The sequence below is a fragment of the Lagopus muta genome, chromosome 10 (assembly GCF_023343835.1).
Source record: "Lagopus muta isolate bLagMut1 chromosome 10, bLagMut1 primary, whole genome shotgun sequence".
Classification (NCBI taxonomy): domain Eukaryota; kingdom Metazoa; phylum Chordata; class Aves; order Galliformes; family Phasianidae; genus Lagopus; species Lagopus muta.
In genome coordinates this window covers 9916390-9930944 of record NC_064442.1, presented here as the reverse complement: position 1 = coordinate 9930944, position 14555 = coordinate 9916390, and the positions used below count along the sequence as shown (strand labels likewise).

At 39.4% G+C, this 14555-nt stretch overlaps 1 protein-coding gene across 1 annotated transcript in view; it reads left to right on the top strand.

The window, feature by feature from the left end:
* The first annotated feature begins 55 nt into the window (after nt 1–55).
* GALK2 (galactokinase 2) overlaps nt 56–14555 on the top strand; it is a 49178-nt gene continuing 34678 nt past the window's right edge. The window contains exons 1-5 of the mRNA XM_048956695.1: nt 56–211; nt 2276–2364; nt 3497–3620; nt 8307–8397; nt 11215–11361. Of these exons, the coding sequence (XP_048812652.1) occupies nt 159–211; nt 2276–2364; nt 3497–3620; nt 8307–8397; nt 11215–11361 (504 nt within the window). The 5' untranslated portion in view covers nt 56–158. The remainder of the gene's footprint in view (nt 212–2275; nt 2365–3496; nt 3621–8306; nt 8398–11214; nt 11362–14555) is intronic.

Sequence of the window (14555 nt, the reverse complement as noted above, 5' to 3'; positions counted from 1 at the left end):
AGCAGCAGCCTCAACACCGCGCAGCGGGGGCCGCGCGCCGGGAGCGGAGGGGGCCGGGCCGGCGGCTCCGCCACCCGGAAGGACGGCGTCCGCCCGTCTCGTGACCGCCGCGGCGAGCGCCCGCCCGCCTCTGCGCGGGGCTCCGGGGAGGGGTCGCCATGGCGGCAGAAGCCCCCGGTACCGTCCCGGTGCAGCTGGTGGAGCAGCCCAGGTGGGTGCTGGCCGGGCGGCCGCCCCGCTCCCGCCCTCAGCGCGAGGCCGCGTCCGTGACGGGCTGGCGGGCGGCCGCGCGAGGGGAGAGCGGGGCGCGGCCGGTTGTGTCATCAGCCTCGGCGCGGCGGAGCCCGGGGGCAGCCGGGCCACGCGGCCATCGGCGGGCGGTGGCGGGCCGCGCGGAGCCCCGGGGCTGCGGCCACGTGAGGCCTTTCAGCGCTGGCTGCCCGCTGTGTCCGGCCGTGCTGCTGCTGCTGCAGGCAGGAAATCGCCGTTCCGACACTTGTCGGGATTTGAATCACGTGGAAGGCAGTTCGGCATTTCCAGAGTCGAACGTGTGAAGCTGTGAGGGATGCGTTTGCTTCCTCTGATGTAGGTGCTTACGTTGCAGCACGTGTGTTGCAACGAGGCCGAAACCCGGGAATGGCCCTTCGTGAGGGGTTGTAAACCCACATTAAAAAACCAAGATCAGTCAGCGCTTGGATCAGCGTGCCCCTGTGGCTGCTCTGCTTGGTGCTAACACCACTGTGCACGTATCTGTGAAACAAGCGTGCTGACAGAAAAACATTAACATCTCGGACTCTGCCAACTGATCTATTTTACCATGGACTACAGCGTTATCATTTGTGTGATTTAGAAAAAGGGATTGTACAGTGAAACGGCAGAAGTTGCATCTGTTAATTGGAAGTGATAAACTAGTCAATGTTAGGGAAGATCGTAAGCAAATCAAAGAGGGAACACAGTTTTGTTGCTGGGCTCCAAGGGAGAAAAGTGCAGAAAGATCTATTTGAAAGTTCACAGCAAATATTGTTCTGTAGCTTTCCACCCAGAGAAATCTTACAAAACATTGGAATATATATACTGGGACAATAACACAGCTTTGACAAACAAGTACAAACTAAATAACTGTCTGTGAAATTTTGTAACATCTGTGTTTCATTGCTGTCTTCTTACTTAGCTTTGCATTGACCAGGCATCCAATTCTAGTTTTAATCTGAATGTGGAACGTTCCTGTTAATGGATTTTTGTTAGTACACAAAAAAACTAAATAAATGCTATGTGCTTTAAAGTCAGTAGGGCAAAACCTGTTCTAATGATTAGTTTTCTTCTTACTGCTTTATCATTTTAGTGTCTAGCTCACATTAATGAAAGTTAATGAGTCAGTGTGTAAACTAAATTGCATTAAGGTAGTTTTGAAGTGCATCACAACATCAAATCACTTATGCTTAAGTAATCTTATCACTTAAGATAATGGCTTAATTTCATCTTTGTCTCTTTTTACTCACTATTTCTGCATGACACATGAAAGCATCCCAAGTTTGCAAGCACTCAGTGGAAGTTAAATATCTTTACAGTCTCTTGAAAAACAACAATATTTCAAGTCTTTCTGTGTTCTGGAATTTTTATGCATCCAGAACTTCTAAGTGGACAATCTTAAGAACCTTCTGTTGCTGCCATACTGTCTGAATGAGGCACAGGGATAATCACGGGCTTGGAATTTGAGTTCTGCATATATGTATTGGTACTGAAATGGTGCAGAGTCTTTATGAAGTTTGAAAAAGTCAAAATGTAGAAGAAAATCTTGCTGAGACCTAATGTGATCAGATCCATCTCTGAAGGGAGTGCCTCTGTGTTTGTTCTTGTGACAAGCCCTGATGCCACGTATGAACCATCAATCCACATTGCCAGACTGCTGTAAAATAGTTTTAGAGAGCTGTGGCATAGGAAAATTAGGTGAAGGCCATGATATTTGGCTGCCACAAGCAACAGCCTACACTGTCTTTGGCTAGAGACAAGCTAGACAGGACTAAATAAAAGTAAAGCTCCTCCCACCCTTTTCAAACAAATTTCTTACTAATTCGGATGTTGTTTTCTAAGTCATCTCTGTCACAATGTCAGGTGAAGAGCAGGAATACACAACTTAATGTTGCTCCTGATATAACAGAAAAAACTCCATGTACTTCAAAAAGTTGAATCAAATTTACTTGAGAAGACAATTTAGGCTGTAGACTTCCTTTTATCCAACTACTGTCCCTCTGAAGGTTTCCAACTTGCCTTTCAGATTGCTGAAGCTGAAGGAGAGCTTTATAGCAAAATTTGGATCAGCTCCCAAGTTTTATGTTCGTGCACCAGGGAGAGTCAACTTAATAGGTAAAAGAGCAATATTAATCTTTTGTTACTTTATCTGCTATCACAAAAACATTGCAACTTAAAGCATATAATTTAAAATAATGTTTTTGTTGTTTTTTTTTCCTACATAAGTTGCTTAAGTGACTTCAGTTACCACATATAACCAGCCAAACAGCAATGCATCTGATAAGGCATGAAATGATTCTGCCATGATCTCTTTTTCACTCAGCCATAGAGACGTATCCACTAAACAGCACGTTGTGATTCACTGGCTGCCTGGAGAGACATATTATTATTTATCTAAAACTTACCTTTGTTTCTATGGCAGCCTTATTTTCTTTAAATTTTTCTATCTGTGTTAGGTTTTTGCTTTTCCTAGAGCTCAGTTTCTTGTATATTTATAGAGTAACCATATGCATTTGAAGACTTTGTAAGTTAAAGAACTCCAGAAAACAGAGCTTTAAAATTATAATTAGACTTTTGTGCAACTAATGATAGTTTTTATCTTGGTGTTCTGCGTACATCTAAACAGCATGTGTTAGCTGTCTTATTCATAAAGGCGTGTGTTCACTACATGCATTTCATGTCTGAATGCTACCTTGTGTGTTATATATATGTGTGTTAGTTATTATTTAAACGTAACTATAATTTTCTTGGAAAAAGTTCAGAAATTTTATGGAAGGAAAGGCCTCCACTAGCTTTATCCAGCAGCCAGTGAATCTGCCACATGTGCAGAGCAAAGCTCATACTGGGAAGTCACATACTGCCTTTATCTCTTCCAGTCATCAGTTAAATGTCACCAATTAGAATTATTTTTTCATACTGACACAAAAGTATACAAATAATATAGTTGTTCTCATTCTGAAAAATAGTACTTGTAGAGGTCTTTAATTTTCATAACCCAATGTTAAAAGTGAAGATTTGTAAATAGATGCAATAGATAAAGTCACTAAAGAGCAAAGACTGTGTGTGGAAATACAAAATGGAGGAAACATACCCCAAACTATCAGATGTACTTTAAATAGTAAGAATTGGGACTATACTCAGAAGTTGTCTAATATAGTAAACAACACTGAAGTCTGTACAAGCCCTGTTTCTCTTACTCTAGAATGACTTATGCAAAAATCTCTTTAATTCTCTGTCTCTTTGGTAGGAGAACATATAGACTACTGTGGTTATGCCGTGCTCCCTATGGCTATAGAACAAGATATCGTGATTGCAGTAGAACCTGTAAAGACTGAAGTTGTGCAATTGGCCAATATAAATTCTTCGTACTTGTAAGTAATTGCTTTGTTTATTCACTATTTCTTATGAACCTCTTTATGCAAGTGTATCATAGGTTAACTTTTCAGAGTTTTGACAAACTTAGATTGCAGTATGGAGTTTAATTGTGTACATGGAATGATACAATCAAATGGAATCCAATTTGATCAACGCTGTATATATTAGTTTAGAGCAATAAGTTCAATGCCTCTGTCTCCCACTCATTTTCAATCACTCTGGAAGTGCAACCCTCTCCTCTATTAGCTCATCATTCTTTATGTAACCTTCTCTACTGGCAGCAGTTCAGTTTCTCCTGGGGAAGGGAGTGAAATGTTTTGTAATCAATTACTGCATATATAAGCTAACACTCCCTTGCTCTGGAGAACCTGGGGCTGTATTTTCACAACACGAGGGCTTTAGCAATGATCCTGGATAAAGACACTCTATTCCTTCTTCCATTTCCTCCACAGCTGCTTGTACACAGAATCATTGAATAATTTAGGTTCTTATGGGCCCTTTGGAGATCATCTGGTCCAGTCTGTGGTTGACTAAAAAGTTACAGCAGGTTGTTCAGGGCGCTGTTAATGAAAGTTCTGAAAATCTCCAAAGGTAGAAACTCCATAACCTCCTTGAGCAACCAGTTTTCCAGTTTGGATGTCCTTGTTGTGAAGAGTATTTTTTTCATGTCTAATTGTACTTTTTTCTTGCTGCAGTTTGTTGCATCATGTCTCCATATATGTCTGAGAAAGGTTTGGTTATATCTTCAGTGGAGCCATGTGATGAGTGGGCAAAGACACATTAGATTATCCCGTATAATTTTCTTTTGCAGAATAAAACCAGCTGTCCTCACCTCTTTTTGTAAGTGATGTGCTACAGTACCTTTGTAACCATCATGGCGGCCTTATGCTGGACTCTCTACAGTTTGTCAATGTTTTTCTTTTATTGGGAAGCCCCCAAACTGGAGAGAGTGTTCTAGATATGTGCTCACAAGTACTGAACGTATGGAAATATTCCTGCCATTCCATTCAGATCTAGCTGCTTTTTTCCCACCTCCTTCTTTGTAAATGAACTGATATTTGTGTGGTTGCTCGATAGTTCAGATCAGGTCATTCATCAACATGAAATTTCACAGGCACTTTGCAAAAATCAAATCAGCACCAGCTTCGTTGGTTTAAGTCAATAGCAAATGACTCCTTGTAAGCACAGCGTATGGCAGCACAGGGACAGGAACACAGTGCCAAGAGTGGCAAGTAGTTATGTATATATTCCTGCTTAAAGCTCAAATCTTACAGAAATATGTTCTGAGCTGCCGCTTGCAAGTCAAGCAGTTAAAAGGAATTTTCACTTCCATACAACGTATAAATATTCAAATACTTTACCCTCACTTTGTGGAGTATATTTTCACAGTGTGACTGGGCTAAATTAAAGGTTTGCTGCTCCCAAGTGGGTATGCCCTGGTTTTGTTTATTTTATCCCTAGTTTCCTTGTCTGCACTTCCAACATCGATACACCCTCTGACTTTTACCAGGTGAAATACTTGTCTGTTCTTAGGATAAACTGCACGACTCACCCATTTTTTTTGCCTGGCTGATTTTCTGTCATTTTAGTGAGTTGCATGGCAATGCACCCAGCACAAAAAGCTAACTCAGGGCTAACAGTGGGAACACGCAGTGGTGAGCAAGGGGGAAGGAAACTGAGTGGGACCTTTACCTCTGAGTAGAAGAAACCTGCTGTATTGCAAAACCATTCTGCAAGACAAAGTTCTAGAACCTCAATAGCTTTGATTAGGGAAAGCTGTTATAAAGGATACTAAACAAAGCAGTAAACAAAAGGCATATGTTTTTACATGGTCTTTGGCATTTGGCACATTACACAACAATTGAAATGGCACTCTGTAGCACATGCAATGCTACCAATGCTTTCAGCGACACCTAAAGTTCCAAACAGATCTAGAATTACAGCCTTTGTATGCAAATCGTCTGCATAGTCACTATTTTTATGAATCTGCTTTGGTTTCAGTTTGAAATCATACATTTTAAACCATAAGTCAAGAAGAGGTTTCAGAATATGGCATTAAGCATTCTCTATTTTGTTGGGACGCTGTTGCTTAAAAACAAAGTGAAAACATGCTCATAATTTCATAACAAATGCTTTTCAACACTTGTAATGTTACATCATATAACAAAATTGTTGACAGTGTATCTTTTCCCCAGACTGTTGCACTGGCATAAACCTGTGGTGAATACCCTCCACTAACAAGGACCAACCATAAGGCTCTGTAAAATCACTGTTCTCTATTTCATTCTTGTTTTTGTTACAGTTCTGTAGCCCTCATCCACTCCCATAGCTCGCGTTAACTTTAGGAAAAACAAAACACTGTTGTGTTTGCTTTTCATCGTAAAGCATCCCAACTGATCAAATGAGTGTTAAATATTACTTAGATGAAGATGCTGTTCAAAAGTTAAAGACTTTTGAAATTCTGGATACCTTCCTTTCACACAGCATCTTTTTTCATGGAGAAAACACGTACAAAATGCCTTCAGAAATATCGAAGGATAGCATCAAAGGATAGCGTGAAAGCTTGACCTGAGAATCTTCTTTAAAAGGTCAGATAAACTAAAAAATCTACAGAACATGGAGGGTCTGTGAGAAAATGCCAAATTGGTCTTCAGTAGTAAGGATTAATTACTAATCAAGGAAGGAAGAACACATCACCCACGTGTTTTTTTCACATTATTTAAAAAACTGATCTCTTCTAATTATGCAGACCAATTAAATGCTTCTATCTAGCCTTGGAGGAGGGGATCCTCATGTAAAATAGAAGGTGTGGAATAAACAATATCAGGTTTTTTTACATTAATGGTAAATTTTGCTTTTTTTTTTTCTCAGAGTACTCATATCAAGCTGCCTACCTGCCACTATGAGGACAAAAGGCAGGACTGAAGATTTACTGATTTAAGATAAAGCTTGGACATTTAGGAATGAGTTTTTATAACAAATTGAATGTGATAACAAAAAAAATAGACTTCAGTATTCTGGGGACCTTGCCAGTTCCACATCCTGTGTTTGTATGAATTATGTGCATGTGAATCTTGCCAAATTCAAAGCCAACTTTTCTTTCTTTTTCTGTGTGAGAAGATTTCAGAAATATGCAAAATGCATTTTAAGAAGTCATTATTTTAATTTATCTAGAGAGCCAGCAACTATATCCCATAGTATATGTCTTTTTGTTCATTTAAGCTTAACTTTGTCTGATTGTATGAAAATAATTATGTATATAAAATACTTTAGAACTCTTTTTCAAGGAAAAGAGGACTTCAAATTCATTTTCTTTTAATCACTCCTACACATTGTTGTCCATCATCTTTGCTTTTTAAAAATACCATCATTGTGTAAAACAAGCTTAAAGAAGCATAGGATTATTTTATTGTTCATGAATTTTGACGATCATATTTTACTGTACTTTGTTCTTTTCCTTTTGTTTAAAAGCCATAAGAAAAACAATTTTGTTTTATTATCAGGAAGACTGCTCCAAACACACACGAATCAAATTGGAAGAACTTACTGCTACTCTTGAACTTTACTTGTATTGTAATCGCAGCACTCCTGTTCAGATCTTTCTCACTGCTCTGCAGTCACCAACAGTTTGCACTTTTCTTTGTACAACTCCTCAGTGCTGCACTGTTGATGGAGTCCTGTAAGTGGCACTATTCCGAACCGTTCCGACTGAAGAAGAGCAACTCATTAAACTGTACAGCAATCTCTGATAGCTTTGTATCATGTACTGAATACTGAAATGGAGTGTGTAAGCAGCAAAGTGGTCACTCTAAGTTGATACTGGGTGTGAGATCCGTAGGTTGTACGCTGCCAATACATAGCTAGCATCAGACTGTAGGTTAGCAGGAACACAAATTGCAGCCTGCCAGGTTTGAGTAATTTTTAAAATCTTTTTCTGACATTCTCAGTGCCTTTACTTTTTCTCTGTTAGACATTTGCTGTACTGCCTTCAGGTAGATACAGTTATTGGGTGTTTGGCAATATAGGCTTGTAAACAATCTGCCTTTTGTGATGATTAAGGCACGTATCTCCAAGGCACATCACTCCATGGGCATTTCCACAGAACCTATCTGTAGCATTGGTTCCTTCAGCAACATTCAACTTTACCATTTTAACACATTCAAAATTATTTCAAAATTCATTATCAGCATTATCTTGGAGATAGATGAAAAAAATGCTGAAAATGGATAAACTGTTATTTTAATTAAACCCTGTAACGTACGTAATAGAATTTTGCAGCAATATGCCTATTTAGTGATCTGCCATTCAGAGCAAATGAAGATGAATTCCTGAGCAGGGATCACAGGGAAGCCTGAAGAATATTCAGCTCTATTCTAGGTTTGACAGGAGCGATTACTTAGATTTATGCTTTTCAAAGAGATTCGGGAGAGCTTATACAAATGTGATGGAAGGCATGCTGCCTTGGCTATGGGTGCTAAAGGCAGTTTATTTTCCGAATTAAAATACACTAAAATACACTTTAGAACTGACTAACGAAGATCTGTATGAGAAACCAAATGTACTGAAACAAATGATTAACATAGAAATGCTTTTGTGTATCAGCAGGTGGCAGCAATAAGCCATGTTTTTTCACACTAGAGGTACTGACAAGTTAAAGCCACAAGGTTTTTCTGTTTTTGCAGGGATTTCACTACTAGCGTCAATAACATTCAGATTAACAAAACCAAACCTCAGTGGCATAACTACTTCTTGTGTGGACTGAAGGGTATTCAGGTAAGCCAAATTCATTTAACTTATGAAATTAACACAGAAGTAAAATATGAAAAGCGTATCTGTTCACCTTCAACCTACCTCCCTGCATTCTCTTTTATTTTAAATATACAATTATTTGAAGAGATGAGTGGTTTTGTTTTAAAATATTGCAGACTGCTATATTCATACTTATTACATACATTATTATAACAAATAGTTTCTTATTCAGTATAGTTACAATCAAACTCATGAATCACAATGGCATTTCTATATTTTAGAGTAAAGAAGAATGTTTCCCAATGGAATCACGTAATTAAAGTTTGCTTTTGAGAGGTTCAGAGGCTTGTCTGCCAGGACACAAAGGTCATATTTTAGTCCTTTTCCTCCCTTGGAAACATTTTAAAAAATGCAATTAATTTCCATTAATGTTGGAAACCTACAACTCATGCTCAGCAACGGAGTGAAGCTCATGCACTAGGCAAAAGAAATCATAAAAGTAAATAAATAAATTGCATACAGAAGGAATAATCCGGTAAGAATCACTACTTATTCAAGACTTACAGTGTGGAATCTGAATGGGAATTTCAAAATTTCCTAAGTGAGTTAAGAGTACAGCTATGCAGGAAACGGCACACGTACAGTAAAGGCTGGAACGCTGAACAGACAGACGTTTTCCTGTCTGCTCATTTGAGTTTTATCTTCTCCTCTGTGAGCTAGCCTGTCTCCGGACTGGTTTGAAGACTGAACTGCTTGTGAAACCAACTGCTGATCGTCAGTATTGTCCTGGGAGGCAGCCTGAACTTAGAACTGGGACTTCTTATAAATCTCATCTGCCCTTTGCAAGTGATTCATGGCCCTCTGAGTTAAAAAACACAGTAACTTCTCAACTTAGTGTCAGTCCAGTGACTTTTCTGGAGGGGCAGGTGGGATAAACAAGGTCAGGTATCCACAACCAGCTCAAATTATGGAAAAATGTGCTTTTGAAACTTTCCTCTGGGTAGGCCATCTAAGTTACCCCACAGGATGGTCCATAGGTAAGCATTGCAAACAGCCAAGAAAGCCTGCATCAGACCTGGCACTTATATCTTCCAAAGAAGATATTTGGACCAAATCACTTTTTTATTATCCACAGCTCCTAAGTAAACCCCTCCCTCCCCATGTTTAGCATGCCCCTACCCCCCATAAAAGAAAAAGACCTATGTTTGCAGTAACATGAGTATTCTCAATTTTGTATAGCTCAGTAATATGCATTTAAATTGCACTGACTCTAGAAGTAAAGATACAGATTAAGTTTCTTTGCAGTGTATCTTTTCATGTATTAAGGCTAGCTTGACAAATTGACTTGTTTTGCAGCCTGCTACTGAGATTTGTTTCCTAAGGACAAACTTTTACACTTGAAGGTTAATTTGCAAAGCAGGTTTTCAGTCTCTAGTACTGGCAGAAAATAAGCACAAATGTTACGGACTTAAGAAACACTGAAATACAAGTATTTAGAGGGTCCAGCGGGATAATCTGTTTATATTAAGTTGAACATGCTATCCTTTTGGGACAGAACTATTGCAGAACTTGGCAAAGTCCATTTTCATTTTTGAGACTGAAGTACATTTTCTATTTAAACATCGCGTGATAAGTTTGCAAGCTTGATTCACATTCAAGACAGTCCAGAAACTGTGGATCAGTTTCTGGTTACTCAAGCATTGTCTGTTTTTGAACAAGCCTGTCTAGTGTTCTTCATGAAGGGCAGAAGTAGTATTTCAGGTATGAATTCCCTTCTATTTGTAGAAAGGGATATTTTAATCTGAAGCGATAACTGAAAACATTAAAGGAGGTGCTTTGTGTTTTCTGATCTCTACCTTTGGTATTTATGGTTAGGAAAAGTAGAAATCTTTTGAAGGTGGGCATTTCTGTACAGAAACACAGCCATTTCTCTGATCATTGACAGTATTTTTCTGGTTATTATGAAATAGTTTATCAACATATCAATCTATATCAGAATGTAGCTATTCATATATCCTCTATATATATTTGAAGATTTTTTGTATGTATTTTGCATGTTTTCTTCAAAGTAACGAGTAAAATTTTGGAGTTATGGCAAATTTGAAAAAAAAGTAACTAAAGAGTAATTAAAAAATATGTGCACAGGACTTACGACTTCTGTGTTAAGTGTATCATCTCTCATAACTTCTCATATATGTAAAAATGTGACACTATTTATTCTAGAAATAGCATGACAGATACTATCACTGCTGGTTCCTCCCAAAGCATGACGTCTTTCCAGTACCACTGTGGTTTTCTCAGTGCCAGTACCATGGGTAGCCCAGGAGATAGGAGTATTTGGCTTTGACCTCAGATAAATGGCTACTACTTCCTGATCAGCATGACGTGGCTCTAATACCACGTGTCTGCATTAGAAGTAAGGCATGAAGTGGACTTTATGCACTTCGGGATGCATAAAGTGAGGAGCTAAGGACAAAAGTAGAGGTAACCTCTGGTACTGTCACCACGACAGCTTAGAGCTGAGCCAGTGCTGTAAAACCCACCCACGAAGCTCGGTAAATTCTTGGACATTTAGCCCACCCTGAATTCTGCTCGGGGTACAGTTCTGTCAGCCCATATATGTTTGTGCACAGGAATTGCAGGCATACCTTTGGCTGAAGCCCTACCATTGGCTTTGTTCTTGAAGAATAGAATGAAAATTTTGCTTTATTTTGAAGATACCAGAAGCAGGTCCTTGGTTCCAGCAACTTAGCAGAAAGATTCTCTTTCTAAGTATCAGATAATTGCAAGCCTGAGCCTGTCTGTACTTGAAACTGAGATTGTTTATTTTTTCATTGTTAGGAACATTTTGGTCTTAATAACCCAACTGGAATGAATTGTCTGCTAGATGGAACCATCCCTCCAAGTTCTGGTCTTTCTAGCTCCAGTGCTTTGGTGTGCTGTGCAGGACTCGTGACCCTAAAAGCTAATGGAAAAACCCTCTCCAAGGTAATTTACTGTAAAACACAAGAGTGTCAGCAGTAAAATTCTACTTAAAATTAAATATTGTTAATGCCTGTAAACATTAAAAACACGATGCAATTGTTTTTGCAAAGAGTTGTTGGATATAAACTTAAGATATTGCACAATTGAGCAAATATCTTTGGCCAAATTTTGGCAGGATTTGAATTTGGCAAGAAAACAGGCTTACATTAAAGCTGAAAAAGGAGCATTATTGTAAGCCTGTGTTTTGGACAACCATCAGGTCCATGCCTGGACCAGATGTGCTATCTGCAGGCCAGGACTGAGGATATATGTGCTAAAGGATGTGGACCACACCCCCGAGGCCTTTACCCTCTCCCTGAATGACTTTTCATGGCTCTAACAGCAGAGCATCTGTTGGAGGCCTGTGAAACAGTTTTTTGGTGGTTTTTTTTTTTTGATAAATTATATAATCAGCACAAAGTAGAGGTAAAATTCTTCCATCTGATTCTCCTTATTCTTTTCACAGTTTTTTTGGAATGAACATGCTTATAATGCAAAATGTATTCCTCACTTTTTTAAACAAACATTAGTCTAAAAACAAACCCCAAGTATGTGACCTGTTATCAATACAAGTGCTAGCAGAATTTGGCTCATGTCATAAGAATTTCTGGAGGAGTCATGGTTCTTGAAAGTGCTGTATGGGAATGAAGTTCTCTCCAGTAAAAATGTCTGGTTAAGTGAAACTAGGATCTTAAATTAGAACATCATCAGGAAAAGAACAGATCTAAATATGACTGTTATGCATATTTTTGCCTATTGTCTAAGTAAGTCAGAAATTCCCAAATTATGTTACGAAGACAACTCAAGAAGACACCGTGGTACACGGTGATGGCAGCTGTTAACTATGCTTGTATACAAGCACTTCTCTAAGCCATAAGGTAAACAGTTCCACACAGAAAGTTTTTTCTGATCAGTTCTGGCTGGCTTCTCAGTGTGGTTGTAGTTTCAATAATCTGCTCAGCGTTAAGTTCTCCAACTCACATTGCACAGCTCAACGTGGGTGCTTCAGGAAGGTATCAAGTAGGGCTAAGGCAACATGAAGCAGAGTTCATAAGATGGGGTGGCTTTCCAAGAAGCAGGATGCAGCCACAGTCACTGTCACCTTGCTTTGTGTTGTTGCTATGTATAGTCAAAAGGTAAGTAAGGGATTACATGTTTAGCAGAGGCTGTAGTTTGTAAGGTGAGACACAGTGCAATGGTATTTGAAGGTATGCAACTGGGGATCCCAATTTGATGGGTGAGAGTTTACAGGAATAGGTTGGAGGTGACAGATGTGCTTCTTTTATACATGTGTACCTGGCCTGCCAAGAAGCTTCTGCTTTTGCATAGGTGCTCATATCACAGGTCAGCAGCATCTCTGGTGGTGGTAACCAAATGAGCTAAGCTTGGGAACTCCTGATCAAAGTCACTGGAGAGCATCTGTTCAGAGAGAAACTGGGTATCTGCAAAGTCCATAAAACTGACAGAGGTTAGAAAGCCCAACTTTTACTATGTAGTAGAGATCTGTAAGTGGAAAACCAGAAGCCAGGTTTCATTATTCCAAGAAATACTGCAGAGCTTTCTTCAGAGAATAAATGATACAGTGTGTATCTTGAGCTGAATTTACCCAAGGCCTGTGAGTAATCAGTGGAATTATGTCAGACTTGTTCTAAAAAAAGGTGCAAAACTCTCTTCAGCATTTTTGCGGTGGATCAAAGGGAAGACAGGGACTACACTTAATGTCTTTCCTTGTCCTCATGTGTCCCAACATTTCTCTTGCTTGCTGGTTGAAAATGGTGCTAAAAGTTAATGTGTCTCAAACATAATTGTGCATACACAAGAGACACAATCCCACATTTTTGCCAGGAACTCCTGCTGTCTGCAGCCAAATATTTAGCACCTGTGATGAAAAAGAGAGCAACTCATCTACAGATGAGGATTCCCAGTAGTCAACACAGGAGCAGTCAAGAATGTATCCAAGGTTTTGTGTGCTTAGATAGACACAGAAGGAGACTCCACCACTTCTCTGCGCAGCCTGTCCCAGTGCTCCATCACCCTTACTGTCAAGAAGTCCTTCCGCATGTTTATATGGAACGTCCTATGTTCATAACTGCACTGTATAAGGCAGTGCTTGTGGGAGCACAAATTAGTGCAGCCGCGGCCTGTCGGCCTTCAGAAGCATAGAAAGCGCTCTGGTGATTTCTGTGGGTCCTCATGCGTCCTGTGCCGGTGTCAAACGCAACCCGTGCAGGATCCAGGAATGCTGTCTGTGTATTGGCTGGGAGCTCCCTCATGGCAGTGGACTTCTTAGCTAATCAGAACTGAGAGCAGTCCAGAAACCAAACCAAGACCTTGCATTTTTAGGGCTCTGGATATTTGTTAGCTTATTTTTATGGAAGAAATAATCACTTTACCTCTGCCCCTCAATTTATTTTCAGATACTTACATTTTCAAAAGTTGTATATAATAGTATTTATAAGTAACAACATCTGGTCATTGGGGTGTACTGTCTCAGTAATTTTATGAGAAAAGATTGGCTTTTTGCCCCTCATTAGTCTGATGAACTTTGCAAAATCTTAATACTACGGTCCGCAGCAGCAGGACGTAGAACTTTTGGCTTTGGAATCAAATTTGGCTGAATGGTAGTGCTTCTGTAGCCAAAAGTATGACAAATTGACCTTTTACTGAATGGAACATTTATCTGTTTTGCTTCTATGAAACTATTTTTATTAGAACATTTGAGTTATGTGCTCTCTTTCCTGATAAATGTAAGTTTTAAATAGCAGCTGCAGAGTAAAAGTTGTTGAAATTTAGAGATTTTATGAGATAACACTTCCAGTGTGAAGTCTGGGCCTAGAAGATTAAGAGGCCTGAAAAACCCAAGCCCCAACACGAAAAATATTGTAAAAACATACTTAGAATTTCATGGTGGCTTAATTTAAAAATAGCACATTTTGACATTGGAAACAAAATCAGGAAGAAATGTGCTCTCTAATTATTGTGTGTAGCAGTCTGCAATAGGGCATTGTTTCAGTCGGCATACAGTATTTTTTAAAAAACCCATCACACACATACACAATGGTTTAGGGAAAAGACGAGTGAGACAATTCAGCCAAATGTGCAGTGCTAACCAGTTGCAGCAGTGCAAGAGCATTCAAACAGCAAGATGGAAAATCTAG